This window comes from Balaenoptera ricei, chromosome 10 (assembly GCF_028023285.1).
Source record: "Balaenoptera ricei isolate mBalRic1 chromosome 10, mBalRic1.hap2, whole genome shotgun sequence".
NCBI lineage: Eukaryota > Metazoa > Chordata > Mammalia > Artiodactyla > Balaenopteridae > Balaenoptera > Balaenoptera ricei.
The window spans coordinates 261,163-276,633 of NC_082648.1; the positions used below are offsets into that span (position 1 = coordinate 261,163).

A 15,471-nucleotide genomic window follows, 5' to 3' on the forward strand; every position below is an offset into this window, starting at 1 on the left:
TACCCTTTGCCTAGGGTAGACCTTTGAAGTCTAGGTGGAAGGTATGATTTGAAGGTTAGTCTTGAATTGAGTATTACTAAAGGGGAAGGTGAACTCTGCACTACATTCCCAGTTTCTTACACTAGTCACGGAGGTGGCCTGAGACAGGGAAGCACAGTCGGTGGGTGAAGAGGTGACTTTGAGTGGCACGTCCTGGAGTGGCTCTGGGCGGGCATCCCAGGAAGCCCGGGTCAGGGACCCGAGGGGCTGGCTCGGCCACCGCTGCTGCCTCCGTCCTGCGGAAGACGGGCTCGGCTCCTGCTGGGTGCTGGGCTGCAGGGGTGCCCAGAGCCCTGCTTCTCCTGTTGCTGCAGCGGCTGGGAGCCTCCAGCCTGGGCGGGTGCTGCCTGAACGCACCCAGGTGATTTGTGATCACGGTCGGTGGAGTTGAGTATGTACCGCCAGGCTCTCCAGGCCGAACAGACCCTTAAAGTGAAGGCTGGCCTGGGGAAGGGGCACCGGAGATGCCGGTCAGAAGGAGCAGCCGGGTAGCTGGACCCCATCAGATCCTATGTGTAGAGCGGGATTGTAATGTGCTGGGCTGTGAGAGGACCCGTGACGCACAGCTCTCACGTCCTCGTGAGATGTGTTCACAAACAGCTTATCCCCAGTGCTAAGTCAGGGATGGCGTCATGAGCCTTGCTTTGCCCATTTATCCCCTGAAAGGTAGAGCACTGGAGGGCTATGCCAGTTGGCGCACCAGCCCAGGGACACAGGAAGTCCAGGGGTGCGCCCTGGGGGCTGACGGCGCGCCTTCCTGTGACTCACTTGCTGTTCCCCTGGAAGCGGCTCCGACTGAGGCAGGCGGGCGTGGCGAGCACAGTGGTGAGGCCGAGCTGGTCGTGGTGAGGAAGAGTGTGGGGATGCCCGCTCCTCATCACCTTCCTATGACGTCAGCCGGCTCTTCCCTCCCCACCTCGTCCCCTTCTGATCTCAGAAATGCGTCCTGCAGGCAGTCTGCGGTTAAGCAGCCTTGGTTTGGCTGTAGATGGTCAGTGGTGTGGGAACAGACGGAGGAGTGGTTTTTTGGCCTCTTCCCCTCCGGGCTTTGCTGGAAGCCGCCCCACACGGTAGCTCTGGGCGTGAGGAAACTGAGGCTTCCTCTGACTCGGGAATCTGGTGGTTTCTTTAGTACTGCAGGGTTCTGTCAATCAGAGGCAGGTTCACAGGAAGCGGACACCGTGGGGAAGTGATCCACGGACACTGTGTGGTGTGTTAGTGAAAGGGGTTAATTTTATACCCTGTTTCCTGTTCTTTCCTGTATTTCTGTGGTCGTCTCCCAGAACCTTCCGCGTGTGAGTGAGGGGACTGAGCAGGGGGAAGCAGTGGCAGGACGTGGGCGTGGGTGGCCCAGGAGGTGCTGGTCTGCTGCTGCAGGTGCCCGGGCGCCCCCGCTGTGGGCAGCAGTCACCATGCTCCCCCCGTAACGGGAGTCTGTGTGCCCTTCTATCTACTTGTAACTGAGCCCCTTCTACCCCCCAGCTTCCCTGATAAGCCAACAGAGAGGAATATGCCCTGGTCCCTGGCATTTAGAAAGTGCTGCCGTGCAGGTCCTGAGCCTGCAGTGGCTGCAGAGATGACCCTGGGATCTGCAAACAGAGTGCCTCTGCCCCGAGGCCACGACAGACGGGGACAGGCCTCTGCCTGAACACGCCAGTTTGTGCTGAGGATGGATGGGTGGGGAAGGGCCTCTGGGATGCTTTTGGCAAATGCCTTCGGTCCTTCCAGACCCAGCCTCAACGTGGCCACCATTTCACCTGTGTTCTCTCTGTTTGTGTCTATCGGCATAAAAGCGACAGGAAAAGGAGCATTCTCGGACCTGCCCCAAAAAAGTGATCACACTCTCTCCTCCCCCTACTCCGCCTCCCTGTCGGGCACGTGGCGACCAGCAGGTGACCCCCTCTGCATGCTCCGCTGTCCTGTGTGCCTGCCTGCCTGTGTGGGTGGCCAGGGGAGAGACCAAGTCAGGATTCCCTCATTTCAGTGATGACTTACTGGCGAAGCGACCTTTGCTGGTGGGCCTCAGGATGGCACATCGTCCATTCAAACCCTAGGTAGTTTAATCTAGTCCCGTATCACAGGGCTACAACTGTGCAGCCACAAACTAAAATTTAAGCTGTACTTGACACAGATGCGAGGTCCAAAAGCCCTGGAGAGCATTTTTATATAACCCCATTGAAATCAGCCATTTTTGTCTTGCTGCCCAAGGAGATACAGTTAAGGTGAACTTTGGGAGGCTTGTTACAGGGCTCCACTCCGTGAGTTCGGCTCCTTCTGATTTTGAGAGCCCTGCCTCTTGCTTAAGCAGCTTTTGCCAACAAACACCTGCCCTTTCCGTCCACCCCACTCACTGTCCAGGCGGATCACTGGAGAACTTCTTCACGGCGAGTTAACCACACGTGGTTTGCGACCAGCACGCTCATATGAAGTGCGTTTATAGAACGGCTTTTTTGACTTGTGTTGTATGTCCCTATAAAGTAAAACACTGATTTTGGAGGTAGGATCTACGGAAAGACATTTTCTCAGCTGTGGTAGCCTATTTAGAAGGTGATCCCATAATGTGTCTGATGTGCAGGGGCCCAGCCTATGTCCCTGGGTCTGGACGCTGAGCCCTTGTAGGGTAGTGACCACCCTGGGCCCTGTCTCTGCCCGAGAACCAACATGGGGCATTTTCTCTGAGTCAGGCAGTGTTCTGAGTGCTTTTCCTGTGTCGTCTTGGTCTGTTCTCACAATAACCCTATGAGGCAGGTCCTGTTATCCTCACCTTTTACAGATGAGGAGACCGAGGTGTAGGCTAGGGAGGCCAAGCAGTTTGTGTGAAGTCACACAGTGAGCAGCGAGCTAGGAGCTGAACCCAAGTGGTGTGACTCTGGAGCCTGAGCCCCGGCCTCGTCCTGCCCGCGGAGACCACACGCTCACGGGCTCTGGACAACAGAGTGGCCACATCGGGAGCTCTGGGTCAGTTCTTGCAGCAGGGCAGGGCCATACGGTGAATGCTGGGCTATCCAGAGAGTGACTAGGGCCTAGACGCCCCAGCCCCACATCGCTGTGTTAGTGGTTTCCTCAGGGCAGCGGAGGCGGCGTGGGCCTGTGTCACGGTCCCCGGCCTCTTGGGTACAGCTTCTGTGCTCACCTCGCCCCTTAGTGCCGTGTGCTCTTGGAGTCTCCTGTGGACTCTTGTCGTCTCTAATGCCTTGGTGTGGAAGCTTCACCCTCCTAACCTGCCTCTCCTGTTAACCTTCCACTGAATGCCTCTGATCACGTGCCGCTGTGTGAAAGAAATATGTTTGTTCCACCTTTGTACTAACCGTAGTTCGTTATTTATCCACGTAGCTGACCTCATTGGAGGCCAGGTGGGAGAACAGCTGTGTACAGCTGTCCTTGGGTCACAGGATTTGATGTAGATGGGACTGTGGTTACTTGGGGTTGGGGACCAGTAGGCAACAGGTTATGTGTTGAAATGAACTCTCACTTTCTGGTACTGTCACTTAGTAGGTCCAGATAGAGCATTTGGATGGAGCTTAAGTTTCTACTTTGTTGCCAACAGACGTACAGCGATCTTGATGCTGACAGCCGTGGCAAGCAGAGTCCCCACCACGAGAGGGTAAAAGCACGACTGTGGCATGGGGTGCTGGCAGCCACACAGATGCGGCACGCTGGGGCGGGGGGGCAGGCGTGGCCCCTCTCCCTTGCTTTTTCCACACTCTGGTCACCCAGCCAAGAGCCGGGACTCTTTCCGCTAACAGTGATGACCCTTGCAAATAGCATTCGCGGTGGAACATCCACCCACTCAGCGTCAGACCAGATAGGAACCCTGAGAGTTTGTGCCCTGTGAACGGCCTCTTCCCCTCCCTGCCCCGCCTTCCCACTACCAGATATGCACCTTCGACTTCTGGGGAAGGGTCGAGGTCAGTAAGCAGGAGGCACTTGCTTGGCTACTTCCGGGATCCTGACGTAGAAATACCGAGAAAGCCAAAGCTCTTAGAGCATGGGGATTCTTCAGGTGTGAAGAGGACGGGGGCGGGAAGGAAGGTGATGACAAGACAGGGTCCATGATGAAAAGTGGTGGCTTATCTGTTCGAGACACTAGTAGGGAGACGCCTGAGCACACCTGGCCATCGTATGATCTGATGAGTTGCAGAGATGCTCATCTCAAAACCTGCTAACTATGAAACTTTTTTGGTTGTTATTGTTACCCTTAAATGGAGGCCTGAGTGGGTGTAGCTCTGCAGCCAGAATGAAGAATCATCTCTAACTGTTCATTTCACATGGGCCTTCTCCTCTTATTTTTGCCTCCCCCTTTGCCTTTGCTCTGAGAAATGCCCTCATGGCTGAGCAGTAAGTCTGGTTCCCTCCTGGACCCATTAGGAAAGTAGTGGTAGCACTGTCTTCCTACCAGTTGCCAGGCAGGAAGCAGGCCCGGGGTTGGGGGGGGGTGGCCTTTCCATGTCACCCGTGTCACCCACAGCTTCACTGCCTGTGCCCAGCCTCTTTCTTCCTTCTTCCCAGGCTGGTTCCTGTCAAGAAGAAAGCTAGGCACTTTCACTGCACAGGGCAATGCCCTCCGTTTTGGGGGGTGCCTATTTGAGGAGGTGCTGATGGTCTTGAATGAAACAGGGTCTCCGTGGGGAGCGGAGGGAAGTCGGTGGAGGAGAGAGAGATTGGATGGGGAAGCTGGTAGAAGTTGGGGCTGCAGGGCACCGAGGACAGGTGGGATTTGGAGCTCAGGAAGCAGCAGGGTTGGCGGGAGTTTTCTTTCATTTCCCCGGTGGGCTGCTCTCCAGGGTCTTCGGGGCAGGGTTCCCGTCCAGGCACTCCTGGGGGTCACTGTTTTGTTCCTTCCCGGCCTCTCCCTCCACCGCCCGCCCGCCAGTCCAGCTGTGCGCTTGCCTGCTCTCTGCCGTCCAGGGAGTTTCTCTCTCAGCCTCTGGAGCAGAGGCTGGTGGCAGCCCCCATCACCCCTGTCACGCCTGAGGCTTTGACGTTAGTGCGAGCTGAGGCCGAGGGGTGCTTCTTCCCTGCGGCCCGCAGGTATCTCAGCCCGAACCTGCAGGCAGCGAAGCAGTCACTGCTTGCCAAGCTCGCAGCCCCTCCTGGCTCGGGGACCGGAGAGTGCCTGGCTGCTGGGCCCACTTTTGCTCCACGTGCTGCATGCGGTCTGCGGAGGGTTGGGGCCGGCTCCGGGGCAAGCTCGGTGTCTGAGCCCCACCGGGAGCAGGAGGAGGGGCACTTTCCTGGCTTTCATGGAGAAAGCGAGCTTTGCTCCAGAGCTGCCGTCTCCTGTCTGCTCCTCGTAAGGCCGGCGGAGTGCCGAGCCGGTGGAATCTCCTTGTGCTCAAGAGAAATTCCAGCCCAGGCCGTGAGGGGCTCGGCAGGGCACACAGGACGTGTGAGCAGGGCGCTGCCTGCTGGCTGGCAGCACTGCGCACTTGAGAGCAGGGGTGCAGACAAGGCTTTCTCGGGGGCCGTGTTCCAGCGCGGGTGTGGCTGCGAGCGTGAGGCACAGTGGGAGCCTGGAATGAGCCGTTGGTGCTTCTGGAACTAAGAGCGTTTCTTTACTGCATTTGTCATCCAGATAAAGGGTCTGAAACTGCCAAGTTCCGTGTGTTCAGGTCAGCGTGTAACTTTTAACTTAACGTTTCCTTTGATTTTTTCTCCATCTTGTATTTTATAGCCAGAGCCTGAGCCTTCTCGTCGATTTTTTGTCGACCAGTGGGAGCTTTCTCTAAGCCTCCGCTCCGCCAGCCGCCCCGCCTCTCCCTCCTCTGACTGCCTACGACAGGTAGCGGGGCCCGGGGCTTGGCCAGGCTCGTCCTCTTCAGCCTGCACTTTCTTCACCCACACGAACGGCAGCCTGTCTCCTTAGGAATCCAGTTGTGTGTGTCCGTCATGCATGTGAGGTCGGTAGGCGTCCACTTGAGTTAAGGAGGCTGCTAGCTTCACTGCAGCAAATTCTGTCCAGTCAACCCACTTTCATTATAGTCCAACCGTATCAAATAATGAGAAAGCATTTTGTAGCCATTAGCTTTTTTTGTCTCCAGACCTCTTCCTATTAATGTGTTATAAAATATGAACCATAGTGTAATTAAATCTCTTAAAGAGAGTGGTGGATACGCGGCTTTCTGGGTGCCTCTTGAATTGTAATCTCTTAAGGAATGAACTCTGCTCTTTCCTATGATGGAACTGACCCAGCTGTGGACGAGTTTACAGAGAGGTTGCAGGGTCTTTTGTCCTTTCTCTTTGTTTCCTGCTCTTGAGCTGGTAGCAGACTGTGCAGAATGATACGCATGTGTGGTGGCCACAGTATAAGTCCAGAGAGTGCTACATTTCGACTGTTTCTTAAGAGTGGGGAGAGGAAAACCATCTGCTTTTCATGCCAGAAACAAATAGAACTTGAGTCTCCACCTCTCCCAGGGGTGTGCTCGTCAGTGCTGTCACGTCGCTGAGAACTGAAGGTGACAGATGCCTTTGCACCAGGCAGCCCTGGGCTATACTTGCTGAGAGTGCTGGTTCTGATGGGAGAGCAGGTCCTGGCTGAACAGGGAGGACCCTGGGCTTGCCCAGTGTCCCAGCCTCAGACTTGGCATCTGGTTCACGCTCCCGCTCCCCTGCTGCAGTTTCCTACTCCCCGGCGTCAGCTGTGCGATGCTCAGCTTGGCTGTGCCTGGGTTCCTGTCTGTTCCAGGCTTAAGCTCCCCTAATGTTTCTAATCTAAAGAAGGCTTAGGTCTAAGAGCCGCTTTTGTTTCTCGACCACAGATGGGTATAAGCTGTGGAGTTAATGAGCAAATGGCACTATCCTTTGGAAATCTCCTTATTTTAAATTGAAAATATAATTGACTCCTCAGTTCCAGCTGAACCTTGGAGAATTGTTTGCTCATTTGTGCTGCTGTCGTTCTTGTATTTGCATAGGGTCAGTTTCCCCCTAGAACATTCCTCTGGTTTGTCCCTGCCCCGCCCAGGACGTGCCATTGCTCGGGCTGGTGGTTCTCTTACACACGGTTTCGTGTGTTCAAGCCGTTTCCTGATGGGATTGTTGCCATCCCCAGCACAACTGCTCCCGGAATGTTTTGGATTTGGAATTAGAGTGAGGGCTCCTCAGACCCGGCAGGCACACAGCTGCTGAGAGGCGTGTCATACACACTGGGTGTCTGGGCCGTCTGCACAGGACGGGCTCAAAGCTGGGCTCCCGCAGGAAGGTTAGCCATTGAAATTTATAGTTTTCTCCTGCTGCTTTTTCAACACTGCTAGAAAGAGGATTGAGGTGGTTGGATTTTTTTTCTTTTATCTTGTTTCAACGTATAAAGAAATAACCCCTCCTGGACTAGAAACACATTCTGGCTTCCACAGCCGCCGTGTCAGCAGTGCCCCAGCTGGTCCGGAAGGCTTGGTCTCAGGGCCCAGGGGAACACGTAAGTCTCCACGGGGAGAACGGGCAGAGAAGGGTTCTTCCTGGTAAAGCCCGGGGGCCACTGGTGCACAGGACAGGGGCTCTGAGCGAAGGAGGTAATAGTGAGGACGGATGTCCTCCCCGGTGTCACTGGGCTGTTGGCATCCGTTACCCAGATGGAGAGTCGGCCTTGCTTTCTTTCTGAACGAGGAAATAACTCCCCAGGCCCTCTCCCAGGCCCTGGGATGTGCCTTCAGTCTGGGGCCCGCCGCCTTAAGGGAGGTGTCCTCTTAGGTCCTCTGTGTGTAATCTGAGCCGCTGGGTGGTAGGCCCTTCGCACTCTGTTTGCATCCATCCTGTCGTCCCGCCTCCGCATCCCCCGCACTTTGTCCACAGAGACATGAGAGACCGGGTTTCTCCTTACTGAATTTCCCTGTCTCTGCGGCCGTCGCTCCCGCCTGTGCTGACACCAGTGTGTGGACACTGACACCTAGTCCCCTGCTCGTGGGCACTGTGTTGGCATGTTTGTTGCTGCACCTTGTATTCATTTTATACCTTTCGAAGATTTTTTTTCCCCTGTCTTCTTAATTTATTTTTTTCCTTCTCATTTCCCTTCTTTCTGGTCGTTTAACAATCTCCAACCAATAGAAGTATATAAAGATGTACACGGGCGGAGTGAGCTCATTGGCTGAGCAGATAGCCAATCAGCTTCAAAGGAAAGAACATCCTAAAACCCTTCTAGACAAGAAGGAACTGGTAAGATACACTAAGGGCGCTGTCTGTCTAGATAAGACAGCTCTGGTGAACAAGCCTGCTTTGTTCTAAGTAGCTCAGTGCCATATGTGGCCGCTGCGTGCCATGTGGTAATTATTTTTTGAGGTTGTCTGAATTTTGTAACTGAACTTCTAGGACTGAAACCGTTGTTTAGAATGTTGTGTGAACAGCATACTCAGTATCTCTAAAGTGATTGCTCTAGAGTCCAGGGCCTGTGTCCATGGAGAACCACGGGAACACCTTCAGATCAGAATCTGTTAAGAGGATTTGGTTTGCTTGTTATGAAATCGTGTAGAACAGACGCAGTGCCAAGTGCTGCGTGGGCACCGGAGGCACCGGCCTGCGCTGGTGCGCGGCTCCCGTCCCCAGGCAGAACCGCGTAGGGAGGGTCGTGCGCCCTGGGGAGGGGCCGGGAGGCCTCGCCTGATGCGTGCCCCCCACCACCCCCAGGGCTCCATGAAGAAGGAGTTCCCACAGAACTTGGGAGGCAGCGACACCTGCTACTTCTGCCGGAAGCGGGTCTACGTGATGGAGCGGCTGAGCGCCGAGGGCAAGTTCTTCCACCGGAGCTGCTTCAAGTGCGAGTACTGCGCCACCACCCTGCGCCTGTCGGCCTACGCGTATGCCCTCGAGGACGGTGAGTCCCCGCGCTGGAGGCCGCACGCAGACTCAGGGCCCCCGCTGCATTCTTACACAGACGTTCTCTTTTGTGCCTCTCCTGAGCCTTCCCATCCACTCCCCTCTAGTCTGTGTTTTCTCCCAGACTCTTTCTTATAAATATTTCTGCAGAGTCACCAAGCTGTATCATAGATGACTCAGTGACCATGGTGATGAGAAGGGCATGCGTTTACCTAAATCGTTTCCCTGGCTTCACAGACACCTGCTGTCGTACCTCACGGTGGGATCTTAAGATAAAAGGGACCTGAGGAGAGTAAGTCTTTTTTGTGTTCGCTTTAGAGAAGAAGAATCACAGGCTTATAGAAGCCACATTTCTTGCCTAAGGTCAGTGACAGCACATTGAAACTGTATCCCCTGCCACTGTTCTCAGACCTTGGCTTTCTGAAGGTGCCTGAGTTATGCCCAGTGTCACCCGTGCTCTCTCGTATCAGCATCTCTGGTGAATTGAGAGCACGTTGCCCAGGCCTCAGTCTGGTTACTGTGCTGTTCAGGCCTGGCCTTTTGTGATATTTGTTGGTTTTATAGTGGAATGACCTTGATAAGGCAGAGGTGGAGAATTATGCAGACAGGTAACAAAGCCTGATGGAGAGGCGTGTGTGCCGCCTGAAAACCCTCTGGGGTTAATTGGAAAAGGTCACCGAAGATGTCAGTGATTCCTACGCCCCTTCCTACAGGAAGCAGAAGGGACCTTATGAGAGGCCGTCTTATTGATTCAACAGTAATGAAAAGACCCAGATTAATAGAAGGAGGAAGTAAATCCTCAGGTCCATTGCATTGCCTGAGGAGACTGTCAGGTGATGTCACACGGGGGAGGGGCACCCTGCGGTGAGGAAATAGTCCTCCAGGCTCTTCGACCAGTGAGCGCGAGGAGCAGCCAGAAGGAGCCGAGTGGTGACCTGAGAAAAGCTGACTCTTACTGTTGTGGCACCTGGTCCTCTTGTTACATTAGTGAAAAGCACCACCCAGCGAGGGAAGAGGTAAGACAATTGTCTATACTGTTAGGTATCAGTATTCCCACACACCTGGTCTTTGGATAATGCCTTTGATCTCCCCGGATGGGGTTGGCAGATGGAGCCCACCCAGTGTTTCTAACTGTCTGCGAGGTCTGCCTGGAAAGATCCCTTCAGGTCCAGCGAATCGATCCGCGAGTATTTTTGCCCATAGATTGTGCGCCACACCTTTGCCACATTCTCCTGAGGGCGTAGATGGTGTAAGAGGGGCCGGCGTCCTGATGGAGTGATCCGGCAGCAGACGGCGTGAGGGAGTGACCGAGGGCGGGCGACGGTGCCTAGTGCAGACTGTAACTTTGTAAAGCACAGAGGAGGAGGAGTCCGGGAAGCTCAGAAGGGTCAGGAACGACTTACCCGTCCTGCCGTTCTGCCGTGGACTCTGGAACGTGGTGGGCGAGGGCTCAGCAGAAGGACAGAGGAGGCGGCGTGCCCAGCGAGAGGGCAGCGGAGCCCGGGGGAGTGACCACGGTGTGGGGGCCGGACGAGCAGGCCCACGTGCTTAAGCACGGCCTTCTTGACAGCGGGCCTGACCAGCTCCCCAGACTTCAGCCCAGGTGAACCTTTCCCTCAGCTCCGCCCTCCTCAGTGACAGCTGGACTTGGGGAAAGGAGAGAATCTTAAGGGGTCCTGAGGGTTTAGCCTCATGAGGTTCAGAACTCTAATGGAAGAGCCTCAAGTAAGAGAAAAGGGCAGGGATTGTGGCTCCGGAGGGAGGGAGTTAACCCAGCCCGTGCTGGGCCCTTAACACATATTGTGACATTTCATCCTCATGACCACCGGAAGGTAGCTAGCTTTATTGTTGTAATTTTACACATCAGGAAACTGAATTCAGAGAAGCTGTAAGTTGCTTGTCCAGGTCCACACAGCAGTAAGTGGCCTCTGAGGTCCCCCAGGTCAGATGTCCTGGGGTTAGCGTTCTGGCCCACGGCAACTCGGCCTGATCAGTGGGGACTCACTCACTTGAGAGAGGCGTCCAGGTTTTACCCTTGTCCCTTCAGCCCCTTTAAAAGGATGCCGTCTTTCTGTTGCCACAGACTAGCTTATTTGCCTGCTGCCAGCTCTTAAGACAAGGACTCTAAATCAAACAGTGTGTCACGTCTTTCCTCTCCCCTCGAGAGGAGAAAACACACACCATCCGCTGAGGAGGTCTGTGAAGGGCCACCCTCGGGAGTGACGAGCCCACTGCCCCACGCCGCCTCCCCTCTCGCCCCACCCCACCCCGTGTCTGCTCCCACAGGGCAGCCCAGGGGATCTTAAAGAGACAGGCAGATCTTCCCGGTCTCCCACTGTTCACCCTGACCACCCCCTGCGGCACAGGTGGACCCGCGGTCCCCGGGGCTGAGAGCTCCGCGCGTCCTCCCAGCCTGCCCCCCGGCCCCCTGCTTCGGCCTGTCCCCTGCGAGCTGCTCGCTTCTCCATTGCACTGACACGCGTGCGCTCGCTGTGTCCTCTGCTGGAGTGTGCCCCTCCCACCCTCGCGGGCAGCCTCCTGTGGCCACACGTTCTTTCCCCGGAGAGGCGGCAGGGCTCCTCTGCCTCCTGACCAGAGCATCTCTGGCTCTGACCTGGAGTTGCCGGGGGCAGGAATCTGTGGCCCGTCTGCCTCAGGCTCGCCTCTTAGCTGTCTGTTTTCTCCAGTTCCATCTTCAGTCATTCCTACATTTATTGTCAAGGTTCCTGAATTTACTTAGACCATCTAAAATCAGTGACTTGACGGGATCAACCATGCTTTGTGGTGGCTTTGTGACGTTAGCATGGCCGTACCTGCTGATTGAGATGGGCACCATAGTGAAGAGCCAGGCGTCCGATGTTCGAGTCCTGTCTGAGACTCGCTAGCGTGGCTTAGCCTTTCTGTGCCTCACAGGGTTTTGAGGATTAAATGAGTCGATAGTTATAAAGCACTTACAGCGTTTGGCACATGGTAAACGTTAGATGAAAATCAGCCCTTTTTGTTGTTAACATAAGAAGCAAAAAGTATCACCAAGTTGGGTTTGGGAAGGGGTTTGAGGTGCATTAATCGAGCAGCTACAGTGCAGGACGTGTGATGATGTCTCGTTGATGGATCTCACCCCACGAGACGGTGTGGTCTTCATGCTCTACGTGAGGAGACGCGTGCTGAGAGGGTCATGTACCACTGAGTGGCTGGGATGGTGCCTGCACTGAGCTCTGGTTTCAGTGTGTGTGTTCCTCCCCTCAGGTTGTGCTGCGTTCATAGAGGAAACAAGGTTTTGGAATTTTCTTTTTACCTTTTGATCAGGCTCGTGGGACTCGTTTTTGAAACCTAAACCTCTTTACTTTATTTATTTAGGATACCGTAGCAGAATTCAATGAGGATTCCCTGGTAGGTCAGTCTACTGAGTTGTATTTTTAAATCTAGAATTCTGCTTTCACTAGAAAAAAAGCAAATTAATGGAGGAAAAATAGAAGAAAGGAATGAACATAACTGTAAATGATTGTAGTTTTCTGATACTACAATAAATAAGACTCTTGGTTGAAAGTAATGGAAACCCAGATCAGATTACAGTTTATGCATAAGATTGACATCTTTCTTGCAGATAGCAGGGCTGCCCCTTCTCTCTCCCCATCCCTGAGAATCTGTTAGCCTAACTCAGCCACATGCCAGATCCTAGAGCACCGTGTCCTGGGATGGGCTGGAGGGAAAGGGGATATTCTGATTGACCTGTCTGGGTCATTTATCCACTTCTGTGCTGGGTAATGTCAGGCCACGTGGTTGGCAGCCCCATCAGAGTCATGTGGAGGAGGGAGGAGTGTTCCTTAAAGAATGAGACACAAGACAGGCAAAAAGCAGTGTGTGATCCAAGCACCAATACGTTTTGTCTTGTCCTAATTACATTTTATCTTGGCCAAAATTCGCAAAAGTGAAATGGTTTATTACAGATTGTAGAAGGAGATTGTGTCCAAGCTGCTAAAAATAACCCACGACTCAACTCCCCTTATAGAAAGATAAGCAGTGGGGTTGATGGTCCTTTGCTCTCAAGTGCCCCTGACAGGAGGTGTGGTTCTCTGAGTTCTGATTACGTTCCAGGAGCTAGTGGGAAACTCTATTTCAGAAAATATACTATCTATATGAATATTATTTGAAATTATGAAAGTCCACAAGCTCTATTTTTCTAAAAGATTTATGCAGTGTTGGGAGGGGGAGAAGTACCAGTAAAAGAAGAACAGAAGTCAGTTACTTTGAGGGGAAAAAAGAGAGAGAGATGTAATTGGATCACCAGGAGAAGGGAAGAAGAATGCCATCTCATTTATCTCCTTGACTTTTTTTTGAGATATAATCGACACATCGGTTTATATGTACTGCCCGTTGATTTGACACATTTATTTGTAAAGTTATTACCACCACCGTGTAACCTAGGCAGTTACCTAGTTACAGTGTTACCACCTCCATGCCATCACATAGTTACTAACTCTTTTCTGTGGTGAGAACATTTAAGACCCACTCTTTAAGCAACATTCAGGTATATGACGCAGTATTATTTGCTTTGATCACCATGCTGTGCGTTAGATCCCCAAACTTGTTAATCTTATAACTGAAAGTCCCTACTCCTTGGCCAGTATCTCCTCATTTCCCCTCCCCCGACCCCTACTGGCCACCATTCTACTCTCTGTTTCTCGGAGTTTGTCTTTTTTAGATTCCACATGTAGGTGATAATACAGTATTTGTCTTTCTCTGTCTGACTTATTTCACTTAACACAATGCCCTGAAGGTCCATCCAGGTTATCATATAGCAGGATTTCCTCCTTGCTCATGGCTGAATAATATTCCATTGTGTATACTTGTGTGTATGTGTATATATATATATTATATATATATATATATCCATCCGTGGATGGAAACTTTGGTTGTTCTCGTATCTTGGCCATTGTAAATAATGCTGCTATGAACATGGGGGTGCATATATCTTTTATTATAATTAGTGTTTTTGTTTTCTTCAGATAAATACCCAGAAATGGAATTCCTGGATCATATGGTAGTTCTATTTTTAATTTTTTGAGGAACCTCCATAGTGGCTGCATCAATTTACATTCCCACCAACAATGCATGAGGGTTCCCTTTTCTCCACACCCTCTCCAACACTTGTTACCGCTTGTCTTTTTGACGATAGGCATTCTGTCTGGTATGTGGTGATATCTTGTGGTTTTGATTTGCATTTCCCTTATGACTAGTGATGTTGAGCTCCTTTTCATCTATATGTTGGCCATTTGTATGTCTGTTTTGGGAAACTGTCTCTTCAGTTCCCCTGCTCATTTTTTAATCAGGTTGTTAGGTTCTTTGCTATTGGGTTATATGAGTTCTATATATATTTTGAATATTAACCCATAGTCAGATATATGATTTGGAGATATTTTCTCCCATCTCATAGGTTGCTTTTTCATTTTGTTGCTTGTGCTTTTGCTGTCATGTATAGGAAATCATTGCTGAGACCAATGTCAAGGTGATTTTCCCTTGTTTTCTTCTAGGATTTTTATAGTTTCATGTCTTCATTTAAGTCCTTAATCCATTCAAATTCATTTTTGTGAGTAGTGTAAGATAGGGGTCCAGTGTCATTCTTCTGCATGTGATTACCCTGTTTTCCCAGGACCATTTATTGAAGACACCATCCTCTCCCCATTAAATATGTTTGGCTCTCTTGTTAAATATTAGTTGACTGTATATGCAGAGGTTTATATCTGGAATCTTTATTCTGTTCCATTGGTCTGTTTTTATGTCAGTACCATATATTTTTTTAATACTTATTTATTTATTTGGCTGCACCAGGTCTTAGTTGTGGCACGTGTGATCTTCATTGCTGCGTGTGGGACCTTTTTTGTGGTGTGCAAGATCTTTTTTTTATTTTAATAACAATTTTTTCCAAAGATTTATTATTTATTTATTTATTTATTTAATTTATTTTTGGCTGCGTTGGGTCTTAGTTGCGAGATGCAGGATCTTCATTGAAGCATGCAGGATCTTTCATTGCGGCGCATGGGCTCTTCATTGTGGTGTGTGGGCTTCTCTCTAGTTGTGGCCTGCAGGCTCCAAGGCACATGGGCTCAATAGTTGTGGCATGCGGGCTTAGTTGCCCTGCAGCTGTGGGATCTTAGTTCCCCGACAAGGGATCGAACCTGTGTCCCCTGAATTGGAAGGCAGATTCTTTACCACTGGATCATCAGGGAAGTCCCTATAATAACTTTATTTTATTTTATTTTATTTTGAATTTTTGAATTTTATTTCATTTATTTTTTTATACAGCAGGTTCTTATTAGTTATCCATTTTATACATATTAGTGTATATATGTCAATCCCAATCTCCCAATTCATTACATTTTTTTTTTTTAAGTTGTGGCATGCAGGACCTAGTTCCCTGACCAGGGATCGAACCCAGGGCCCCTGCATTGGGAACACAGAATCTTAACCACTGCACCACCAGGGAAGTCCCCATACTGTTTTGATTACTATAGCTTAGTAATATAGTTTAAAATCAGGAAGTGTGATGCCTCTAGCTTTGCTCTTCTTTCTCAGGATTGCTTTGGTTATTTGGGATCCTTTGTGGTTCCATACAAGTTTTACAATTGTTTT

The 15,471-nt window shown here is 51.5% G+C and overlaps 1 protein-coding gene across 26 annotated transcripts in view; it reads left to right on the forward strand.

Annotated features, from left to right (window-relative positions):
• MICAL3 (microtubule associated monooxygenase, calponin and LIM domain containing 3) overlaps window positions 1–15,471 on the forward strand; it is a 191,369-nt gene that overhangs the window by 113,795 nt on the left and 62,103 nt on the right. For 20 of the 26 annotated variants that reach the window (XR_009505258.1, XM_059934970.1, XM_059934971.1 and 17 more), the window contains 5 exons: window positions 1,833–1,931; window positions 3,587–3,643; window positions 5,714–5,821; window positions 8,077–8,184; window positions 8,653–8,839. Coding sequence is in view for 25 of the 26 variants with exons in the window: in XM_059934970.1 (XP_059790953.1) it covers window positions 1,833–1,931; window positions 3,587–3,643; window positions 5,714–5,821; window positions 8,077–8,184; window positions 8,653–8,839 (559 nt within the window). In the remaining variant the exon portion in view is untranslated. Of the gene's footprint in view, window positions 1–1,832; window positions 1,932–3,586; window positions 3,644–5,713; window positions 5,822–7,087; window positions 7,217–8,076; window positions 8,185–8,652; window positions 8,840–15,471 lie in introns of those variants that run through there. The other 6 variants (XM_059934991.1, XM_059934992.1, XM_059934993.1 and 3 more) reach the window with 4 other exon arrangements.